This window comes from Stenella coeruleoalba (genome assembly GCF_951394435.1).
Source record: "Stenella coeruleoalba genome assembly, chromosome: 1".
In the NCBI taxonomy this organism is placed as follows: domain Eukaryota; kingdom Metazoa; phylum Chordata; class Mammalia; order Artiodactyla; family Delphinidae; genus Stenella; species Stenella coeruleoalba.
In genome coordinates, this window is record NC_137169.1 from 113,427,504 (window position 1) to 113,451,959 (window position 24,456).

At 40.7% G+C, this 24,456-nt stretch overlaps 1 protein-coding gene across 1 annotated transcript in view; it reads right to left on the bottom strand.

Annotated features, from left to right (window-relative positions):
• Positions 1-453: 453 nt before the first annotated feature.
• The window catches only part of FCRL5 (Fc receptor like 5), a gene marked incomplete at its 3' end in the record, with an annotated part of 53,237 nt that continues 29,234 nt past the window's right edge, over positions 454-24,456 (bottom strand). The window contains exons 8-16 of the mRNA XM_079921652.1: positions 22,153-22,431; positions 18,557-18,835; positions 5,495-5,773; positions 4,939-5,055; positions 4,236-4,263; positions 3,029-3,111; positions 2,758-2,826; positions 622-653; positions 454-543 (exon numbers count right to left, since the gene is read on the bottom strand). Coding sequence (XP_079777778.1) covers positions 454-543; positions 622-653; positions 2,758-2,826; positions 3,029-3,111; positions 4,236-4,263; positions 4,939-5,055; positions 5,495-5,773; positions 18,557-18,835; positions 22,153-22,431 — 1,256 coding nt within the window. The remainder of the gene's footprint in view (positions 544-621; positions 654-2,757; positions 2,827-3,028; positions 3,112-4,235; positions 4,264-4,938; positions 5,056-5,494; positions 5,774-18,556; positions 18,836-22,152; positions 22,432-24,456) is intronic.

The following is a 24,456-nucleotide window of genomic DNA, read 5'->3' on the forward strand; positions in this document are numbered from 1 at the left end:
GTGTGTGCTGTCCCATTGGGCAGAGCCCACTGTAGCCTTACCAGACTGACTGCAGCTGAGAAAAGCACCCACTGAAAGCAGGTTATCCGTGGCAGATTTTAGGGGCAGTCCTCATGGAGGAATGGTGGGGATGTGTATGGGGGTAGGACTCGGAATAGTGACCAAAGCTGAAGTTCATTAAGGAAGCCAGGCAACATCATGGGCCCTGGGTTGGGAGCACATGTCATTAAGAAAAAGACCACTGGGCCAGGGCTGTCACTTTGGAAATAAGCGGGAGTCCTGCGGGGCCCTGTGTTCTGTTCACACTAGGGTGTGGGCACTTGATGCACAGGTTGCTGGGTGTGGCCTTGGGTCTAGGACCCAAGGTTTAAATCTTCCTGCTTTGATGTCCCTTCTCCCCCAAGGGTGGTTTTGGGTGCAGAGGCTGAGACAGCAGTCGGGAGCTGCGTGGACTCATCTTTGAGGAGGGGATGCAGCCAAGAGCTGGGGCTTAGGGGCTGCGGTGTAAGCCCCCTTCACCTGGGAGTAGATGACGCAGGAATCCTGGGGGAAGGAGCACATAGGTGAGGGCCAGAGGCCAGCAGGCCCTAGGTGGGAGAGTACACAGGTCACGGGACTCACCGTGTTCTTGAGAAGCTCTGGGTCAGAGGCTGCTGTGGAAAGAAAGGAAGCATTCATCTGTGAACTCAGAACTCTCTCTTTGCATCTGTGCCATCAGCCCAGCCACAGCCATCTCCATGTGGCTACACTGAACCTTTCCTAAGAACCTCAACCTCACAGCTTCGACCAACTCTCTCAGTATCACTCCACTCTTTGTTCCTCATGCTGAGCTCCCCAGGGACTCTCAAAAGAAAGAAATCTACTTTTTATCTTGTTCATGCTTTGATCATAGATTCATAGTGTATATTATGGAGAAGCAGCCTGGCCTGGAGCAGAGGCAGTGCAGTGGTTCAGAGCAGACTTCTGATCCAGACCACCCCAGACTGAGCCCCAGGTCAGCCGTGCCACCTCTGTGGCCTTGGGCAAGTCACTCAGTATCTCCTGCCTCGGGTGTGTCATCTGTATGTTGGGAATAATAATACCTACCTATAGGGTTATGTGTGTGTGTGTTTGATTTCTAACATCTGTTATGTGCTGAGCAGTTCCAATGTGCAGGTACACTTCTGAGGGCTATAAACAAACAAACTTTAAATATATGTGTGTGTGTACATATTTATGGCATATATATATATATATATATTTTAAAATGTATTTATTTACAGTACTCAGAACTGTACCAGTCACATAGGAACTGCTCAATACATGATGATATGATAATAGAAGTTGTTATTATTATTATATTGTCTTAAAGCTGTAATGAAATATGGCATTCATCAAGCAAGGCTTTCTTTTTGGCTTGGAATGAGCCTCAAGGGTCCCTGGAACTGCCCTGAGAAGCAGAGCTTGGCCTAAGGCTTGGACTCTAGAGACAGACTCTTCTGTCATTTGTTAGCTCTGTGAATTCAGGCTGGTCATTTAAGGTCTCTCTGCCTCTGTTTTCTCATCTGTGAAATGGGGTAACAACAACACACTTCAAAGGGGATTGTAAGTGTGAATGAGTTCATACGTTTTAGAGGTGGGCCACTGAACCAAGAATGGAACAAAATAGAGTTCTTTTAATTTTATACAAGAAGAATCAAAAAACCAGAGAAGGAAGCAGAATGGCTAAAAATCACATGGCACTTTTTACAGAACAAAGTTAGAATAGCCCCAAAGGCTTTCCCTTTCCTGCTCTGAGCAGGACGAAACCAGGCTGGGATTCTTCACGGCTGACCATCTACCATGAGTGAGGACTAATGACACAGACAGACAACCTGCATATACTCATTATAAAAGCTGCTTAAACTCTGCTGCTGTAATAGCATCTCCACATCTACTTCCTCATTTGATCCTCACAATAACCCTATGAGAGACTGTGATAAGCAGAATAATGTCTCCCACAAAGATATCCATGTCCTGATACCTGCAACCTGTGAATATGTGACCTAAGATGGAGAAAGGGATTTTGCAGATGTGATTAAGATTAAGGACCTGCAAATGGTGAGATTATTTTAGATTATCCAGGTGGAATTTTAAGGAGAATTTTAAAATCTGAGAACTTTTTCTAGTTGTGGTCAAAGGGAGCACTGATTATGGAAGAAATGGTTAGAGAGGTGCCACTTGCTGGCTTTGAAGGGGATGGGATGGGGCCATGAGCCCCAGAAAGGAAAAGAGTGTCCTTTAGAAGCTGGAAAAGGCAAGGGAATGCATTCTCCCCTGGAGCTTCCAGAAAGGACCTCTGCCGACACTGATTTTAGCCCAGTGCGACCTGTGTTAGACTTCTGACCTACAGCACAGTAAGATAATAAACTTGTATTGTTTAAACCCTCATGGTCATTTGCCACAGCAGCAGTAGAAAACAGGTACAAGTAGGTAGGGAATGATAGACAGTCCTGTCTCATTTCACAGATGGGACACTGAAGCTCTGAGGAGCTGACTGCCCAGGGTGATGACTTTGTTACTCAAGTGATGCTGAGGCCATCCATGGAGAATGGAGAAAGCAGCTCTGCATGGTGAGCTTGGGTTAATCGCAACAGAGTAGGTGGGCACAAAGTAAGAAGCCCAGTGACCCAGCCTGAGGGGCAGTTCTGTGTCTGGTTGGCCCAGACCCACTGAAGGGGTGGAGACTGAGCCACACATAGCAATAGACCGCCAAAATCAAGGGTCCTTGGGTCTTACCTGCCTGTTTGTTCTCCACCTTCACGGTCCGGACTTCCGAGTACACCACGTCTCCTCTGTTAGGATTTACTTGGAGAGAAGTTGAAGTTTGAGAGGACTCTAAGGTTCTTGCCCCTTGTCTTGCTACTTCCTCCTCCCCCAGATAGAGTTTGTTCTCTGGAGGGGGCAGAGCCCTCTGGGCCTCTGTACTGTCCCTTCCTCATTTCTTCTCCCACCACTTCTTGGACCAACCCTGGGGTCCCTGCCCAAATGGAGGGTCCTCTGTCCTCACCATTGCTGTACACTGGTTGTAGTTCTATCCAGCTTGGTACATTGTGGTAGGTGGGCTCTTGTGGGTCTGAAGCTGACTGATTCCTGTAAGATAGAAGCATTGATGTTTCCCAGAAATCCTGATGAAGTAACTATAAGGATCATTCCCTGTTAGTGAGTCTTTACCACAGGATAGTTGCCAAGCCTGGAAACGTAGATGAGCATATAACAAATGGTCTATTGTTATGGACTATTATATTATAAATCATAATATTAATCCAGATTTTATGATCACCTGTATGTCACTGTGCTAGTGCCTATAACAATATTAAGTTGATTCTATTATTATCTCTATTTTTTAGATGGAAAAAATGGAGGTTCTGAGAAGTAAAATGACTTGCTCAAGACTATGTAACTAGAAAGGGGAAGAGCCAAGATTCAAACCTGGCTCCAAGGTCTACACTCCCAGAGAGATCAGTATCTGAGTGAAATCCATAATTAGAAAAGCTCAAATGGGAATTCCCTGGTGGTTCAGAGGTTAGGACTTGGTGCTTTCACTAAGAAGGGCTCGGGTTCAATCCCTGGTAGGGGAACTAAGATCCTGCAACTGTGCAGCATGGCCAAAAAAACAAACAAACAAAAAGGCTCAGAGGAACTCAGGATGGTTTGGATGTTGCTACCATAAGCTTGCCCAGGGATAGTTTGTGAGCTGTGGTGTGACTCCTAAAGTCAGCCTTTGGAATCCAAGATGGCAGCCCCTTCTTCACAGGCACCACCTCCTGTTAGCAGAGAGGTCTCTCGGGGTGGCCAAGTTGCATGACTCCATCTTCTTGGCTGTCATCACAACAGATGTTGGTTAGGTTGGGTTGGCCATGACCAGAGCTTTCCAGGCTGATTAAGCTGAGACCATCTTAGGAAACGGATGGATTCAGTGGTCATAGTGTCGCTCAAACACTCAAACAACCAAGGCCACATTGGACCAAGGATGTAAGTTAATAAATAAAAAGCAATTAACACTTGCTGCAAGAAAAAGGCCTATTTAGCTAAGCTGATGGGTGAGAAGGTCCTGGGAATTGAGATATCCCAAGGGAGGTGGCAACATGAAATTGGCACAACCCATCTCAGTGACATGAAGCAGTGACCGTGCTCTCAGCAGTAACCAGATTTAATTCCATTTTCACACTTGGTGGGCATTTCATTAACCATACGACAATATAGGCAGGTCTTACCTGGAGGAGTCAAATGTAGGCTTTCTTCCTGCAAAGGAAAGCAGAGAGACATTGAGTCCAGGAGAAGGAAGATTTCACAAGGAGCACAGCTCATAGAAGGCTCACCTAGAACCTTCCAGGAGTCACTGTCTCTAAGATGTGAACCCTCCTTTGCTATGTCCAAGGGAGGTGGCAGATTGGGCAAAAACTACTGATCCTGGATTCCAGATGGGTATAGTTATAATACAAAAGGGTAGCCCACAATCCATAATCTTCTAACGTGGAGTTTGTGAAGAACAATGGTCAATAGCTGAATGTGGGAAAATAGACTTGATCGGCTATGAAAGTACCATACATTTACAAAATCAGTAAGTTATCAAATTATATTTGGTTTCTGTTCTCACTCCTATTTCTCAGAGTTTTTCTTCTCCTCTTCCATTCCTTGGGGGTCTTGTAAGGGTAGAGAGGGAAAGACACTGTAATTTGTCATGTCAGATAAACTACATCTTGTGAAGACATCTTACACCCAATAGGGCTGTTCTGGAAACTTTGCATTTGATTAAGACAAATTCTGGAGGAACTAGAGAGGAAGGTAGGAGTTGTGGAATTGTGCAGAAAGGAGGTTTTGAGAGCTTGCGGTTGGTTCCAAAGGCAGCATGGGCCTGAGGGAATGGAGATGGGAAGGACAGGGACTCAAGCAAAGGTTAACTAGGGAGTTACTCACCTGCTTTTCTCGGGAGCCAGCAGTAGAACAACAGTGCTATGGCAGCGAGACCCATCATGCTGAGCAGCCCCCCGGTGACACCGGTGGCAACAGGGCCACTTCTGCTCCCTGTCAGCCCTGAGGGGGAGACCCCAGGCATGAATCAGATGGAGAGGCTTGTGGTCTTGAACTGCCCTGATCCCTGGAGCTGATGCCTGGGAGAGAGGATGAACTGAGGGGACCAGGACTCCTGAGGCTAATAAGGTGCAAGTGTGGCACAGGGGATGGAACTTCTCTTGGTGGGGAAGCTCATGTCTGTGGCTGATGCAAGGGTTGAGGGTCAGGATGGATGATGCTAGCTGAAGAGTATTAAATTCGGTGGTCTTCTTTAGCCTCCTTTCCCACCCAAATGACAAGCCTTCAGAAAAACTTAATGAAAATAACAGTTTGGAGAACATCTAGCTTTGTGTACATGTCCCTGAGAAACACTGTCCTGGTCAGGCATCACAAGGATTATCAGAGTATCCTAGGAGGAAATCTTTTGGCCACATCTGTGGCCTGAGAATAGGAAACTTACCTGTGATGAAAAGTGTCACTGCCTCACTGCACTGGGGACCCAGGCCATTGTCGGCCTCACAGGAGTAGGTTCCAGAATGATTTGCAGTCAGTGAGAGGTTGAGGGACACTCCTTGTCCAGAGTGGGACATGCTGCTCTCTAGGGTGACATTCTTGTGATAAAACTGGTACAGGATTGGGGGAGAGCCTCTCTGGGCCTCACAGTGAAGCTCCACCACATCCCCCACCACAGCCTGGGCCCTGGGGGCCCTGAGGGTGAGGATAGGGCGAGACACTGGAACTGAGGAAAAAACAAAAAGTCAATAGAAGTTCCTACTTCTAACATATTCAGAAAGGAACAAAAAATAATATAAACAAATAATAAAAGTCATATCTCAATCAAGGAAAATATATTGAAACACATATGACAGGCAAAGTTAATGACCTGAATCCACAAATAGCTTTCAATGCACAAAAATATCCAACAGAAAAGTGTGAAAAGGGTATGAATCACTAAAAACTTCAAATAGCCAATAAATATATAAAGATATTATCTTTGTTACTAGTTAAGTATATACAAATAAAAACACCCATCAGACTGGCAAAGCTTAAAAAGGCAGATAATACTAATGGGGTTGTGGATTAAGAGGCACCCTGATATTCTCTCAGTGGGAATGCAAATTTGAGACACTTCCTTGAATGGTGATTTGGAAATACATATCTAATTTAAAATGCACATAAACTTTGACCCAGCAAATCTACTTCTAAGACTATTTTCTTTAGGGCTACTGACATGAGTTATGTAAAAAATGGCCAATAGACACGTGAAAAGATGCTCAATATGGCTAATTATTAGAGAAATGCAAATCAAAACTACAGTGAGGTATCACCTCACACCAGTCAGAATGGCCATCATTAAAAAGTCAACAGGTTTGGTATTGTGATGTGTTTACTTATTATATACAGTTCATACTTCATAGAAACTGTTATTTTATTGCTTTTGAATAAATTTTATATTTTGAATAAAAAAAAAGTCAACAGGACTGAGACCTTCAAGATGACGGAGGAGTAAGACGTGGAGATCACCTTCTTCCCCACAAATACATCAGAAAAACAACTACATGTGGAACAACTCCTAGAGAACACCTACTGAAAGCTGGCAGAAGACCTCAGACTTCCCAAAATTGTGGCTCACAGGGTTTTGGTGCTCCATCCGGGTGTCAGGTCCTATGCCTCTGAGGTGGGAGAACGGAGTTCACAACATTGGTCCACAAGAGACTTCCCAGCTCCACGTAATAACAAATGGCAAATGCTCTCCCGGAGAGCACCATCTCAATGTTAAGACCCAGCTCCACTCAATGACCAGCAAGCTACAGTGCTGGACACCCTATGCCAAACAACTCGCAAGACAGGAACACAACCCCACCCATTAGCAGAGAGGCTGCCTAAAATCAAAATAAGGTCACAGACACCCGAAAAAAACCACCAGACACGGTCTTACCCACCAGAAAGACAATATTCAGCCTCACTGACCAAGACACAGGCACCAGTTCCCTCCACCAGGAAGCCTACACAACCCACTGAACCAACCTTAGCCACTGGGGACAGACACCAAAAGCAACGGGAACTACGAACCTGCAGCCTGTGAAAAGGAGACCCCAAACACAGTAAGTGAAGCAAAATGAGAAGACAGAGAAACAAAAAGCAGATGAAGGAGCAAGGTAAAAATGACCAGACCAAACAAATGAAGAAGAAATAGGCAGTCTACCTGAAAAAGAATTCAGAGTAATGAGTGTAAAGATGATCCAAAATCTTGGAAATAGAATGGAGAAAATAGAAGAAACATTTAAGAAGGACCTAGAAGAACTAAAGAGCAAACAAACAATGATGACCAACAAAATAAATGAAATTAAAAATTCTCTTGAAGGAATCAATAGCAGAATAACTGAGGCAGAAGAATGGATAAATAACCTGGAATATAAAAGGGTAGAAATAACTACCACAGAGCAGAATAAAGAAAAAAGAATGAAAAGAATTTAGGACAGTGTCAGAGACCACTGGGCAAACATTAAACACACCAACATTCAAATTATAGGGGTCCCAGAGAAGAAGAGACAAAAAAAGGAACTGAGAAAATATTTGAAGAGATTATAGTTGAAAACTTCCCTAATATGGGAAAGGAAATAGTCAATCCAGTCCAGGAAGGGCATAGAGTCCCATACAGGATAAATCCAAGGAGAAACAGGCCAAGACACATATTAATCAAACTATCAAAAATTAAATACAGAGAAAAAATATTAAAGGCAGCAAGGGAAAAGCAACAAATAACATACAAGGGCATCCCCATAAGGTTACCAGCTGATCTTTCAGCAGAAACTCTGCAAGCCAGAAGGGAGGGGCAGGACATATATAAAGTGTTGAAAGAGAAAAACCTACAACCAAGATTACTCTACCCAGCAAGGATCTCATTCAGATTTGACAGAGAAATTAAAACCTTTACAGACAAGCAAAAGCTAAGAGAATTCAGCATCACGAAACCAGCTTTACAACAAATGCTAAAGGAACTTCTCTAGACAGGAAACAGAAGACAAGGAAAAGACCTACAAAACAAACCCAAAATAATTAAGAAAGTGGTAATAAGAACATACATATTGATAACTACCTTAAATGTAAATGGATTAAATACTCCCACCAAAATACATAGACTGGCTGAATGGATACAAAAACAAGACTCACATATATGCTGTCTACAAGAGACCCACTTCAGACCTAGGGACACATACAGACCGAAAGTGAGGAGATGGAAAAAGATATTCCATGCAAATGGAAGTCAAAAAAAAGCTGGTTAGCAATTCTCATATCAGACAAAATAGACTTTCAAATAAAGACTATTACAAGAGACAAAGAAGGATACTCATAATGATCAATGGATCAATCCAAGGAGAAGATATAACAACTGTAAATATTTATGCACCCAACAGAGGAGCACCTCAATACATTAGGCAAATGCTAACAGCCATAAAAGGAGAAAATGACAGTAACACAATCGTAGTAGGGGACTTTAACACCCCACTTTCACCAATGGACAGATCATCCAAAATGAAAATAAATAATGAAACACAAGCTTTAAATGATACATTAAACAAGATGGACTTAATTGATATTTATAGGACATTCCACCCAAAAACAACAGAATACACTTTCTTCTCAAGTGCTCATGGAACACTCTCCATGATAGATCATATCTTGGGTCACAAATCAAGCTTTGGTAAATTTAAGGTAATTGAAATTGCATCAAGTAACTTTTCGGACCACAATGCTAAGAGTCTAGATATTAATTACAGGTAAAAATCTGTAAAAAACACAAACACACGGAGGATAAACAATACACTACTAAATAACACTACTAAATAAGAGGTCACTGAAGAAATCCAAGAGGAAATTAAAAAAAACCTAGAAACAAATGACAATGAAAACATGATGACCCAAAATCTATGCGATGCAGCAAAAGCAGTTCTAAGACGGAAGTTTACAGCTGTACAATCCTACCTCAAGAAACAAGAAACATCTCAAATAAACAACCTAACCTTACACCTAAAGCAATTAGAGATAGAAGAAGAACAACAACAGAAAACCCTCACAAAGTTAGCAGAGAGAAAGAAATCATAAATATCAGATCAGAAATAAATGAAAAAGAAATGAAGGAAACAATAGCAAATATCAATAAAACTAAAAGGTGGTTCTTTGAGAAAATAAACAAAATTGATAAACCATTAGCCAGACTCATCAAGAAAAAAAGGGAGAAGACTCAGATCAATAGAATTAGAAATGAAAAAGGAAAAGTAACAACTGACACATCAGAAATACAAAGAATCATGAGAGATTACTACAAGCAACTATATGCCAAAAAAATGGACAACCTGAAAGAAATGGACAAATTCTTAGAGAAACACAACCTTCCAAGACTGAACCAGGAAGAAATAGAAAATATAAACAGACCAATCATGAGAACTGAAATTGAGACTGTGATTAAAAATCTTCCTAAAAACAAAAGCCCAGGGCCAGATGGTTTCACAGGCAAATTCTATCAAACATTTAGAGAAGAGCTAATACCTATCCTTCTCAAACTCTTCCAAAATATAGCAGAGGGAGGAACACTCCCAAACTCATTCTACGAGGCCACCATCACCCTGATACCAAAACCAGACAAAGATGTCACAAAGAAAGAAAAGTACAGGCCAATATCACTGATGAACATAGATGCAAAAATCCTCAACAAAATACTAGCAAACAGAATCCAACAGCACATTAAAAGGATCATACAATATGCTCACGTGGGTTTTATCCCAGGAATGCAAGGATTCCTCAGTATATACAAATCAATCAATGTGATACACCATATTAACAAATTGAAGGAGAAAAACCATATGGTCATCTCAATAGATGCAGAAAGAGCTTTTGACAAACTCAACACCCATTTATGATAAAACCCTGCAGAAAGTAGGCATAGAGGGAACTTACCTCAACATAATAAAGGCCATATATGACAAACCCACAGCCAACGTCATTCTCAGTGGTGAAAAAATGAAACCATTTCCATTAAGATCAGGAATAAGAGAAGGTGGTCCTCTCTCACCATTATTATTCAACATAGTTTTGGAAGTTTTAACCACAGCAATCAGAGGAGAAAAAGAAATAAAAGGAATCCATACCGGAAAAGAAGAAGTAAAGCTGTCACTGTTTGCAGATGACATGATACTATACACAGAGAATCCTAAAGATGTTACCCAAAAACTACTAGAGCTAATCAATGAATTTGGTAAAGTAGCAGGATACAAAATTAATGCACAGAAAACTCTTGCATTCTTGAGAGGGCAGACAGCAGAAGCAAGAAGAACTACAATCTTGCAGCCTGTGGAACAAAAAACACATCCACAGAAAGATAGACAAGATGAAAAGGCAGAGGGCTATGTACCAGATGAAGGAACAAGCTAAAGCCCCAGAAAAACAACTAAATGAAGTGGAGATAGGCAACCTTCCAGAAAAAGAATTTAGAATAATGATAGTGAAGATGATTCAGGGCCTTGGAAAAACAATGGAGGCAAAGATGGAGAAGATGCAAGACATGTTTTAAAAAGACCTAGAAGAATTAAAGAACAAACAAACAGAGATGAACAGTACAATAACTGAAATGAAAACTACACTAGGAGGAATCAAGAGCAGAATAACTGAGGCAGAAAAACGGATAAGTGATCTGAAAGACACAATGGAGGAATTCACTGCTGTGGAACAGAATAAAGAAAAAAGAAAGAAAAGAAATGAAGACAGCCTAAGAGACCTCTGGGACAACATTAAATGCAACAACATTTGCATTATAGCGGTCCCAGAAGGAGAAGAGAGAGAGGAAGGACCAGAGAAAATATTTGAGGAGATTATACTTGAAGACTTCCCTAACATGGGAAAGGAAATAGCCATCCAAGTCCAGGAAGCGCGACGAGTCCCATACAGGATAAACCCAAGGAGAAACACGCCAAGACACACAGTAATCAAATTGGCAAAAATTAAAGACAAAGAAAGCAGCTAGGGAAAAATGACAAATAACATACAAGGGAACTCCCATAAGGTTAACAGCTGATTTCTCGGCAGAAACTCTACAAGCCAGAAGGGAGTGGCATGATATACTTAAAGTGATGAAAGGGAAAAACGTGCCACCAAGATTACTCTACCCAGCAAGGATCTCATTCAGATTTGATGGAGAAATCAAAAGCTTTACAGACAAGCAAAAGCTAAGAGAATTCAACACCACCAAACCAGCTCTACAACAAATGCTAAAGGAACTTCTCTAAGTGGGAAACACAAGAGAAGAAAAGGACCTACAAAAACAAACCCAAAACAATTAAGAAAATGGTCATAGGAACATACATATCAATTATTACCTTAAACGTGAATGGAGTAAATGCTCCAACCAAAAGACACAGGCTCACTGAGTGGATACAAAAACAAGACCCATATATATGCTGTCTACAAGAGGCCCACTTCAGACCTAGGCACACATACAGACTGGAAGTGAGGGGATGGAAAAATATATTCCATGCAATTGGAAATCAAAAGAAAGCTGCAGTAGCAATAGTCATATTGGATAAAATACACTTTAAATAAAGAATGTTACAAGAGACAAGGAAAGACACTACATAATGAGCAAGGGATCAATTGAAGAGGAAGATATAACAATTATAAATATATATGCATCCAACATAGGAGCACCTCAATACATAAGGCAATGGCTAACAGTTCTAAAATAGGAAATTGACAGTAACACAATAATAGTGGGGGACTTTAAGACCCCACTTACACCAATGGACAGATCATCCAAAATGAAAATAAATAAGGAAACAGAAGCGTTAAATGACACAATAGAATAGATAGAGTTAATTGATATTTATAGGACATTCCATCCCCAAAGAGCCGATTACACTTTATTCTCAAGTGTGCACGGAACATTCTCCAGGATAGATCACATCTTGGGTCACAAGTCAAGCCTCAATAAATTTAAGAGAATTGAACTCATATCAGGCATCTTTTCTGACCACAATGCTATGAGATTAGAAATGAATTACAGGGAAAAAAACATTAAAAAACACAAACACACACACACACACACAAAAAAACAAACCAAAAAAACCCCACAAACACATGGAGGCTAAACAATACATTACTAAATAATGAAGAGATCACTGAAGAAATCCAAGAGGAAATAAAAAAATACCTAGAGACAAATGGAAATGAATACACGATGATCCAAAACCTATGGGATGCAGCAAAAGCAGTTCTAAGAGGGAAGTTTATAGTTATACAAGGCTACCTCAAGAAACAAGAAAAATCTCAAATAAACAATCTAACCTTATACCTAAAGGAACTGGAGAAAGAAGAACAAACAAAACCCAAAGTTAGCAGAAGGAAAGAAATCATAAAGATCAGAGCAGAAATAAATGAAATAGAAACAAAGGAAACAATTGCAAAGATCAATAAAACTAAAAGCTGGTTCTTTGAGAAGGTAAACAAAATTGATAAACCATTAGACAGACTCACCAAGAAAAAGAGGGAGAGGACTCAAATCAATAAAATTAGAAATGAAAAAGCAGAGGTTACAACAGACACCGCAGAAATACAAAGCATCCTAAGAGATTACTACAAGCAACTCTATGCCAATAAAATGAACAACCTGGAAGAAATGGACAGATTCTTAGAAAGGTATAAACTTCCAAGACTGAACCAGGAGGAAATAGAAAATATGAACAAGCTAGTCACAAGTAATGAAATTGAAACTGTGATTAAAAATCTTCCAACAAACAAAAGTCAAGGACCAGATGGCTTCACAGGTGAATTCTATCAAACATTTAGAGAAGAGCTAACACCCATCCTTCTCAAACGCTTCCAAAATATTGCAGAGGAAGGAACACTCCCAAACTCATTCTATGAGGCCACCATAACCCTGACACCAAAACCAGACGAAGATAGTACAAAAAAAGAAAAATACAGAGCAATACCACTGATGCATATAGATGCAAAAATCCTTAACAAAATATTAGCAAACAGAATGAAACAACACATTAAAGGGATCATACACCATGATCAAGTGGGATTTATCCCAGGGATGCAAGGAGTCTTCAATATACGTAAATCAATCAATGTGATACACCATATTAACAACTTGAAGAATTAAAACCATATGACCATCTCAATAGATGCAGAAAAAGCTTTTGACAAAATTCAACACCAATTTATGACAAAAACTCTCCAGAAAGTGGGCACAGAGGGAATATACCTCAACATAATAAAGACCATATATGACAAACCCACAGAAGACATCATTCTTAATGGTGATAAACTGAAAGCATTTCCTCTAAGATCAGGAACAAGACAAGGATGTCCACTCTTACCACTATTATTCAACATAGTTTTGGAAGTCCTAGCCACAGCAATCAGAGAAGAAAAAGAAATTCAAATTGGAAAAGAAGAAATAAAACTGTCACTGTTTGCAGATGACATGATACTATACATAGAGAATGCTAAACATGCCACCAGAAAGCTACTAGAGCTAATCAATGAATTTGGTAAAGTTACAGGATACAAAATTAATGCACAGAAATCTCTTGTATTCCTATACACTAATGATGAAACATCTGAAAGAGAAATTAAGAAAACACTCCCATTTACCATTACAACAAAAAGAATAAAATACCTAGGAATAAACCTACATAGGGAGACAAAAGGCCTGTATGCAGAAAACTATAAGACACTGATGAAAGAAATTAAAGATGATACCAAAAGATGGAGAGATATACCATGTTCTTGGATTGGTCGAATCAATATTGTGAAAATGACTACACTACCCAAAGCGATCTACAGATTTAATGCAATCCCTATCAAATTACCAATGACATTTTTTATGGAACTAGAACAAAAAATCTTAAAATTTGTATGGAGACACAAAAGACCCTGAATAGCCAAAGCAGTCTTGAGGAAAAAAAAAGGAGCTGGCAGAATCAGACTATACTACAAAGCTACAGTAATCAAGAAAATATGGTACTGGCACAAAAACAGAAACATAGATCAATGGAACAACATAGAAAGCCCAGAGGCAAACCCACGCACCTATGGTCCACTAATCTATGCCAAAGGAGGCAAGGATATACAATGGAGAAAAGACAGTCTCTTCAATAAGTGGTGCTGAGGAAACTGGACAGCTACATGTAAAAGAATGAAATTAGAACACTCCCTAACACCATACACAAAAATAAAGTCAAAATGGATTCGAGACCTAATGTAAGACCGGACACTACAAAACTCTTAGAGGAAAACATAGGAAGAACACTCTTTGACATAAATCACAGCAAGATCTTTTTTGGTCCACCTCTTAGAGTAATGGAAATAAAAACAAAAATAAACAAATGGGACCTAATGAAACTTAAAAGCTTTTGCACAGCAAAGGAAACCATAAACAAGACGAAAAGCCTACCCTCAGAATGGGAGAAAATATTTGCAAATGAAGCAACTGACAAAGGATTAATCCCCCAAATTTACAAACTTCTCATGCAACTCAATATCAAAAACAACAAACAAAGCCCAATCCAAAAATGGGCAGAAGACCTAAATAGGCATTTCTCCAAAGAAGATATACAGATTGCCAACAAAGACATGAAAGGATGCTCTAATCATTAGAGCAAAACAAATCAAAACTACAATGAGGTATCACCTCACACCAGTCAGAATGGCCATCATCAAAACATCTACAAACAATAAATACTGGAGAGGGTTGGAGGAATGGTAACCCTCTTCCACTGTTGGTGGGAATGTAAATTGGTACAGCCACTATGGAGAACAGTACGGAGGTTCCTTAAAAAACTAAAAATAGAACTACCATACGACCCAGCAATCCCACTACTGGGCGTATACCCTGAGAAAACCTTAATTCAAAAAGAGTGATGTACCACAATGTTCATTGCAGCTTTATTTATAATAGCCAGGACATGGAAGCAACCTAAGTGTCCATCGACAGATGAAGAGATAAAGAAGATGTGGCATATATATACAATGGAATATTTCTCAGCCATAAAAAGAAACAAAATTGAGTTATTTGTAGTGAGGTGGATGGACCTAGAGTCTGTCATACGGAGTGAAGCAAGTCAGAAAGAAAAAAACAAATACCGTATGCTAACACATATATATGGAACCTAAAAAATAATAAAAAGGCTATGAAGAACCTAGGAGCAGGACAGGAATAAAGATGCAGATGTAGAGAATGCACTTGGGGACACGGGGGTGGGGAAGGGTAAGCTGGGACGAAGTGAGAGAGTGGCATGGACATATATACACTACCAAATGTAAAATAGATAGCTAGTGGAAAGCAGCTGCATAGCACAAGGAGATCACCTCGGTGCTTTGTGACCACCTAGAGGGGTGGGATAGGGATGGTTGGAGGGAGACGCAAGAGGAAGGAGATAGGGAGATATATGTATATGTATAGCTGAGTCACTTTGTTATAAAGCAGAAACTAACACCATTGTAAAGCAATTACAGTCCGCTAAAGACGTTAAAAAAAAAAGTCAAGAAACATTGCTGGAGAGGCTGTGGAGAAAAGGGAGCCCTCCTACACTGTTGGTGGGAATGTAAATTGGTGCAGCCACTATGGAGAATAGTATGGAAATTCCTCAAAAAAGTAAAAATAGAGTTACTATATGATCCTGTAATTCCACTCTTGGGCAAGTGCTAGTTCAAAAAGATATATGCACCCCAATGTTTATAGCAGCAATATTTACAATAGCCAAGACATGGTAGCAACCTAAATATCATCATTAGATGAATGAATAAAGAAGATGTGGTATATATACATACGATGGACTATTACTCAGCCATAAAAAAGAATGAAATAATGCCATTGCAAGAACATGGATGGACTTAGAGATTGCCATACTGAGTGAAGTCAGACAGAGAAAGACAAATATCATATGATATCACTTATCACTAAAAAAATAATGCAAATGAACTTATTTATAAAACAGAAATAGACTCACAGACATAGAAAACAAAATTATGGTTACCAAGGGGGCTAGCAGGCAGGGATGAGATAAATTTGGAGTTTGGGATTAACATGTATACCCTACTATATATAAAATAGATAACCAGCAAGGGTTTACTGTATAGCACAGGGAACTATACTCAATATCTTGTAATAACCTACAATGGAAAGAATCTGATAACGAATATATATATATATATATATGTACGTATATGAAACTGAATCACTTTGCTGTACACATTGTAACTATACTTCTATTTAAAAAAGTATTTGCAAATATATTTGCGCAAAGATTTCTATTGTAGAATTTTTATAATAGCTAAAAACTGGAGACAACCTAGTTGACTTGCTAATAAAACATGAAAGATATCCAAGATATATCAAGTAAAAAATGCAAGTTGCATAACTATATGTGTAATATGATTGTACTTGTAAAAAATTCTATGCCTTTATGTTTATAATATATTTTAATATTTCTAGAAAAATATACCTGAAAGTACCCTTTTGTTCCATTTGACTTTTTATCGTGAAAGTTTATGTATTCTTCCAGAATAATAAATTATTAAAAAGTTGTGTTAAACCTGGCCACAAAGGATGAGAGATATTATAATGTAGATTTACATTGAGTTGGATAGGCTCATTTTTCAACCTGGCTTTACCTTTGCTAGCTGTGTCTCTAAGCTGGTTACTTCACCTCTCTAAGCTTCAGTTTCCTCTCCTGCAAACTGAGGATAAAAATGATCTCATTTTTAACCTCAGTGGTTTATTTTAAAGATTAAATGAGATATTGCATGTCAAGTACTAAGCACAGGGCCTGGCACATACAAGGGCTCAGTAAGTATTTATGATGGTGATGATGATGATGGTAGTGACAATGTAATAAGTATTCCTTTTTCTTGTAGTTCTCCATGATGTGTCCTAGTTCTAGGACTCAGACACAATCATTTAGCAAGAAGTCCTTTAGGTGTGATAGCACCAGCATAAATAATAGGCATTTGCACCAGGGATCATAGAAACAAAGGAATGAGGATGTGTATAAAATCACGAATACAGAGTGTGAGGGGTATGATGTGCTGGTCCACTGTGTTGTGAAGAGGGAGGGAGTGGCACTTGGTCAGAAGTACATGCCTGTGTGGTGGATCTAAAAGGTGAGTGTGTAAACCATGCGGTAAGAGTTCCTGTGAACCTTAGAGGAAAATTGGCTGAGGCAGGTGCTGCCTACCACTGGGGGGAGAAGAATGGACTAGTTGAATGGAAAAAAATCAAATCTGCAATCAGGTAGCCTGCTAGATGCCAAAGAGGTGGCTACCCCAGCCACCTTGATGGGATGCTGGCTCCTGGGCTGGTATGCCTAAATCAACCTGCTCATGTGATTTTGTCTGTATTTCTTATGATACTCAGGGACCCAGCCAAGGGAGACTAAGAGTATCAGCCTGTATTTTGCTTTATGTACTTCAGAAAGCATTTGCATGTTATTTCATGGTCTCGTGTTTCTCTGGGTTTGTATCCCAGGAGCAGTGACTCCCAGCTTCTCCTTTAGCATGTCTCCTTCCAGGAACCTTTGAGTCTGACATACACCATATTCCCTGTGCACCAAAATAATAGGATTCTAGGGTTGAGGATGACCCTGATATTCATCTAGTTCAATTTTCTCACTTTGTGAATGAGGAAATTGAGGTCAATATAGGGAAATATGCTTGGCCAAGTTCATAGAGCTAGTATCTTCAGAACCAACACTAGAACATTCATCTCAACAGCCCTTAGCATACTTTTGCTCTACCATAAGATTGGCCTGTAGGGGATCATCACAAAGCAGATTCAGAGATGACAAGAAGCAGTTTTCCTTTGGCTTTTATACCTAAAGGCAAGATGTCAGACTGCTTAGAGAATGAAAGAATTTGATTAATGGGTGACCATTTTCACTCCATGTCATCCTGCTTTCACCTCTGTGTCCCCACTGCTTTAAGAATCACTTTGTAAACTAACTTGGATTGGTTGTGATTGTATACCCTTAAAAGCTATGTACCTAGCTAATATTAATATAGAATTTTTAATATGGAAATGTGAGGCATGTTTATATCCCTGGTAGTGAAAGAAGCTCAAGAGTAGAAGTTTGTTGGAAGTCAAAGAGAGAAAAACCAGGATAAAGAATGACCTGACCTTTCTGGGGGCAACGAAACCTATACCTAAAATTCGTTATTTTCCCTTTTGTATCGTAATTGCAGATCAAAATATAGTCTTGGTTCTAAAAACCTTCTTTGCATTTTTAGTGAGGAGTTTTGATCACATTCAAGAAGACTTCTTGAACTGTGCTGCTGGGAAGGTCCAGGTTCCTGAAAGCGCAGACACAGGAAGGATCCCAGACTTTCAACTGGAAATTCTATGTGCAGGAAATATGCTGGGTGGTCACACCAGCAAACAGGAGTGCTGGAGCTCCATTTCTGCTGCCAGGGAGAGAAAGCAGTCAGTCCCTGGTTGTGCTGTCTGTGGGCAGGACCAACTCACCTATGACACTGAGTAGCATCACCTCACTCTGCTGGACCCCCAGGCCATTGTCGGCCTTACAGGAGTAGTTTCCAGAATGGTTCGTGGTCAGAGAGAGGCTGAAGGATGCTCCCCCTCCCAAGGGAGCTGAGCTGTTTCCCACGGCGACATCCTTGTGATAAAACTGGTACAGGATCGGGGGAGAGCCTCTCTGGGCCTCACAGTGAAGCTCTATCATGTCCCCCACCACAGTCTGGGCCCTGGAAGCCCTGAGGGTGAGGACAGGCTGAGACACTGGAACTGAAGGAAAAAAGATAGTTAACCATCAGTTCATGCTGTTTAAATACGTTCTTCTATAGAAAAGACATTTCAAACAGGAAAATGTTTTTAATGACCTTGTGACATCACTCAGAACTCAGCTATAATTGCTTCATATCTGAAGAAACAAATCATTTGTGTAGTGTTATATATAGTCTGGAATACTTCGATATACAATCACAAAAGTGTTTGGGGAATCTGAAAACAGAGATTAAATTGAAACCCAAGTATCTGAGAAGTCAGAAGACAATTGGAGAAAAGGAGAAATCAGTTCAATAGAAAATGAGAAACAGGGGAGACTGCTGCTTACATAGCCAGAGATGTAACCGAGCCTTGGCTGCATCAAAAATAAGACCCAAAAGAGAATAAATATTGATCAAGTTATTGGCTCATTTTTATATTTATTCATTCATCAAAAATTAATTGAGCAGTTTAAAAGTCTCAGGAACTACACAATATGCTGGGGATTCAATAGTGAGAAAGACACAGTTCCTGCCCTCATGAAGCCTGCAATCTAGATGAGATGATAGAGAGCAATTAAATAGAAATACAAATACATAATTAAAACATTTACAATTGATACAAAGTAAAGAATAGGATGCTATGAAATGTATAATAATGGGGCCTGATCTAGTATGGGTTAGTCAGGTAATGCTTCCTCACAAAGTGACATCTGAATTAACCAGGTGAGGAAGGGAGTGAAGACTGCCCAGGCAGGCAAACAGTGTGCGCAAAGGCCCTGAGCTGGGAAGAAGGTTGGAGCTTTTGAGCTGTTGAAACGAGGTGACAGCAGCAGTAAGAGAAGGGTTTGAAGAGTGCCATGAAATAGGAGGCTGGAGAGCTAGGCAGAGCTTCACAAGCCATGGTACGGATTTTGATCCTTCTTCACAGAGCAATGGGAAACCTGTAAGTGTCTCTATACAGGGGCATGAGATGATCAAACCTTTCTTTTCTAAAGACAATTTTGATCTCAGTGTGCAAAATGGATTGTAATGGGACAGAAATGGAATGGAGAGGTTATTAGGGGTGGAGTGGTGGCGTTGCAGTAATTGAAATGGTGGTAGACTTGACTATGATAGTGGCAGTAAAGATAGAAAGAAAAGATCCAAGGAATATTTTGGAAATAAAATCAATAGGAGTCAATGATTAACTGGCTATGGAGACCAAGGGAGAGAAATGGCAAGGAAGACTCCTGGGATTTTGCCTTGTATATATGGGTGAATGGAAGTGTCTTTCACAGAGCTAGGGACACTTGGAGGAGGACCAGATATGGGGGGAGTTCCATGAGTTCAGTTTTAGAGATGTTCAAGTTCACGAGCCTTTAAGAGATATGGCATAGGCAGGTGCTCAGGTAGGAGGTCTCTTTTGGAGATAAAAGCTTAAGAATCATTTATAGATGACACCCCCAGGATTATCCAGAGAAAGAACATATATAAGAGAAGAGGGTACATGCAGGACAAAGCTCTGGGACACACCAATGCTTTTAAAGTTTGTCTATAAAAGGAGGAGCTAGTAAAGGGAACAGAGAAGGAGTGGCAGAGAAAGGAGATCCAGGAGAAGGTGAAGTCATTGAAGCCAAGGAAGGGAGGGTTTCAAGAAGAAAGAAATACTATTTCTGAGAGACCAAGTAAGGTGAGGATTGGAAAAGGGCCATTGCATTTAAAGCCATGGGGGTCATTTTTGACCTTTGTGAGAGTCATTTTTTATATAAAGGTCAGAAGAAACCAAGTGTTAAATCCAAGAAGGTAAGGAGGAAATGGAGACAATCTGTGCAACTGACTCTTTTTTGGAAGTGAAGCCATAATAGAGCAGTGGCTGGAGACATAAGTGGGACCAAGTTAGGGTTTTTTCTTAGACATGGGAGAGACACAGCACGTTAAATGTCAATGGGAAGGATCCTATAAAGCAGGAGAGAAAGTTGTTCAAAGTCTGAGAATGCAAGGAAGGATGGACTCTAGAGGTGAGACGGAGATGTTCACCTTTCATAGGAAGCAGTCTTCTATACCTTAGGAAGAGGAGGGATGAGTTACTGGATGGATACCGAGACAAACACTCAAATGGCGGTGGGAGTCGAGGGTGTGATTGTCTGGGAGGAAGTAAAGGTGTTAATGAACTGGGGGTTCTGTTGAGGTCTGAGAAAAATAATGATGGGAGGATTTTATTTATTTTAATTCCTGTATTCTTTTATTTTTTTAAAACATCTTTATTGGAGTATAATTGCTTTACAATGGTGTGTTAGTTTCTGCTTTATAACAAAGTGAATCAGCTGTGCATATACATATATCTGCGTATCTCCTTCCTCTTGCGTCTCCCTCTCTCCCTCCCTATCCCACCCCTCTAGGTGGTCACAAAGTACCGAGCTGATCTCCCTGTGCTATGTGGCTGCTTCCCACTAGCTATCTATTTTACATTTGGTAGTGTATATATGTCCATGCCACTCTCTCACTTCATCCCAGCTTACCCTTCCCAATCCCCGTGTCCTCAAGTCCACTCTCTACATCTGCGTCTTTACTCCTGTCCTGCCCCTAGTGATTGGAGGATTTGAAGAAACAAGTAGAGGGATAGGAGGTTGTGATCAGGTGATTGGAGTAGTGTATGTACGGGGCAGTGGGTGGCGGAAAGAATGACAAGCCATTTTATTGAGTGGGTCATCCATGTGGATGAGTTATGGAATGATGACAGAGTGTAGGATAGAGAGGAAGACTATGAGTGAGGTGCCAAGCCTGCACTGAAAGTGGGCATGACTAGGAGGTCAGCCCATGGGAGGCCAGGTAGGAGAGAGAGTGCTATAGCTGAATGAGAGGTAAGATGTCAGGAGAATGATGTTGAAAGGTCTTTTAGCAGGAGTTCTGGCTGGAGGTCTGAGATGCTCTGGGACAGGGGCAGGAGAAGCTAGAGAGAAATTCATGAGCCAGTGAAAGGATGAGTTGGCCTTTTTATTGATTGACTGACAAAGGAAACCCCAACTAAATCTCTTCTGAGGTGAGACATGTTGAACTTTATAATTTCCTTTCTTACTGATCATTGTTGGCCAGGATGCAATTTGTGTTTTAAAAGCCTTTATTCCTACGTTAGGAAACTTTTAGTCACAATGCCTTGCACTGCTGCTACCAAGAGAGTCAAAGCAAACAAAGGGAAGGTGCGAGTTCCTGAAAATGTAGAATACAGAATTCTCAGTTGGAGGCTGTGTAGCAATGATGTCACACAGCAAATGGCCCTGTGGTACCTCCAATCTCGGCTACAGGTGAAGGTGGGGGAGATGGTCTGTCCCTGGCTGTGCTGTAGTTGGGTCCACTTACCTCTGACACTGAGTGACACTGTGTTACTGCGCTGGAACCCCTGGCCATTGTTGGCCTCACAGAAATAGTTCCCAGAATGCTCTGCCGTCAGAAGGAGGTTGAAGGAAGCTCCCCTTCCAGAGGTGCTTGAGCTGCTCCCCAGGCTGGCATCCTCATGATAAAACTGGTACAGGATTGGGGGAGAGCCTCTCTGGGCCTCACAGTGAAGCTCTACCATGTCCCCCACCACAGCCTGGGTCCCGGGAGCCCTGAGGGTGAGGACAGGCTGAGACACTGGAACTGAAGGAAGCAAGATAGTTAACCATCAGTTCATGCTGTTTAAATATGTTCTTCCATAGAAAAGACATTTCAAACAGGAAAATGTTTTTCTGTTTTTAATGACCTTGTGACATCACTCAGAACTCAGCTATAATTGCTTCATGTTTGAAGAAACAAATCATTTGTGTCGTGTTATATATAGTCTGGAATACTTCGATATACAATCACAAAAGTGTTTGGGGAATCTGAAAACAGAGATTAAATTGAAACCCAAGTATCTGAGAAGTCAGAAGACAATTGGAGAAAAGGAGAAATCAGTTCAATAGAAAATGAGAAACAGGGGAGACTGCTGCTTACATAGCCAGAGATGTAACCGAGCCTTGGCTGCATCAAAAATAAGACCCAAAAGAGAATAAATATTGATCAAGTTATTGGCTCATTTTTATATTTATTCATTCATCAAAAATTAATTGAGCAGTTTAAAAGTCTCAGGAACTACACAATATGCTGGGGATTCAATAGTGAGAAAGACACAGTTCCTGCCCTCATGAAGCCTGCAATCTAGATGAGATGATAGAGAGCAATTAAATAGAAATACAAATACATAATTAAAACATTTACAATTGATACAAAGTAAAGAATAGGATGCTATGAAATGTATAATAATGGGGCCTGATCTAGTATGGGTTAGTCAGGTAATGCTTCCTCACAAAGTGACATCTGAATTAACCAGGTGAGGAAGGGAGTGAAGACTGCCCAGGCAGGCAAACAGTGTGCGCAAAGGCCCTGAGCTGGGAAGAAGGTTGGAGCTTTTGAGCTGTTGAAACGAGGTGACAGCAGCAGTAAGAGAAGGGTTTGAAGAGTGCCATGAAATAGGAGGCTGGAGAGCTAGGCAGAGCTTCACAAGCCATGGTACGGATTTTGATCCTTCTTCACAGAGCAATGGGAAACCTGTAAGTGTCTCTATACAGGGGCATGAGATGATCAAACCTGTCTTTTTTAAAGACAATTTTGATCTCAGTGTGCGAAATGGATTGTAATGGGACAGAAATGGAATGGAGAGGTTATTAGGGGTGGAGTGGTGGCGTTGCAGTAATTGAAATGGTGGTAGACTTGACTATGATAGTGGCAGTAAAGATAGAAAGAAAAGATCCAAGGAATATTTTGGAAATAAAATCAATAGGAGTCAATGATTAACTGGCTATGGAGACCAAGGGAGAGAAATGGCAAGGAAGACTCCTGGGATTTTGCCTTGTATATATGGGTGAATGGGAGTGTCTTTCACAGAGCTAGGGACACTTGTAGGAGGACCAGATATGGGGGGAGTTCCATGAGTTCAGTTTTAGAGATGTTCAAGTTCATGAGCCTTTAAGAGATATGGCATAGGCAGGTGCTCAGGTAGGAGGTTTCTTTTGGAGATAAAAGCTTAAGAATCATTTATAGATGACACCCCCAGGATTATCCAGAGAAAGAACATATATAAGAGAAGAGGGTACATGCAGGACAAAGCTCTGGGACACACCAATGCTTTTAAAGTTTGTCCATAAAAGGAGGAGCTAGTAAAGGGAACTGAGAAGGAGTGGCAGAGAAAGGAGATCCAGGAGAAGGTGAAGTCATTGAAGCCAAGGAAGGGAGGGTTTCAAGAAGAAAGAAATACTATTTCTGAGAGACCAAGTAAGGTGAGGATTGGAAAATGGCCATTGCATTTAAAGCCATGGGGGTCATTTTTGACCTTTGTGAGAGTCATTTTTTATATAAAGGTCAGAAGAAACCAAGTGTTAAATCCAAGAAGGTAAGGAGGATATGGAGACAATCTGTGCAACTGACTCTTTTTTGGAAGTGAAACCATAATAGAGCAGTGGCTGGAGACATAAGTGGGACCAAGTTAGGGTTTTTTTCTTAGACATGGGAGAGACACAGCACGTTAAATGTCAATGGGAAGGATCCTATAAAGCAGGAGAGAAAGTTGTTCAAAGTGTCTGAGAATGCAAGGGAGGATGGACTCTAGAGGTGGGATGGAGATGTTCACCTTTCATAGGAAGCAGT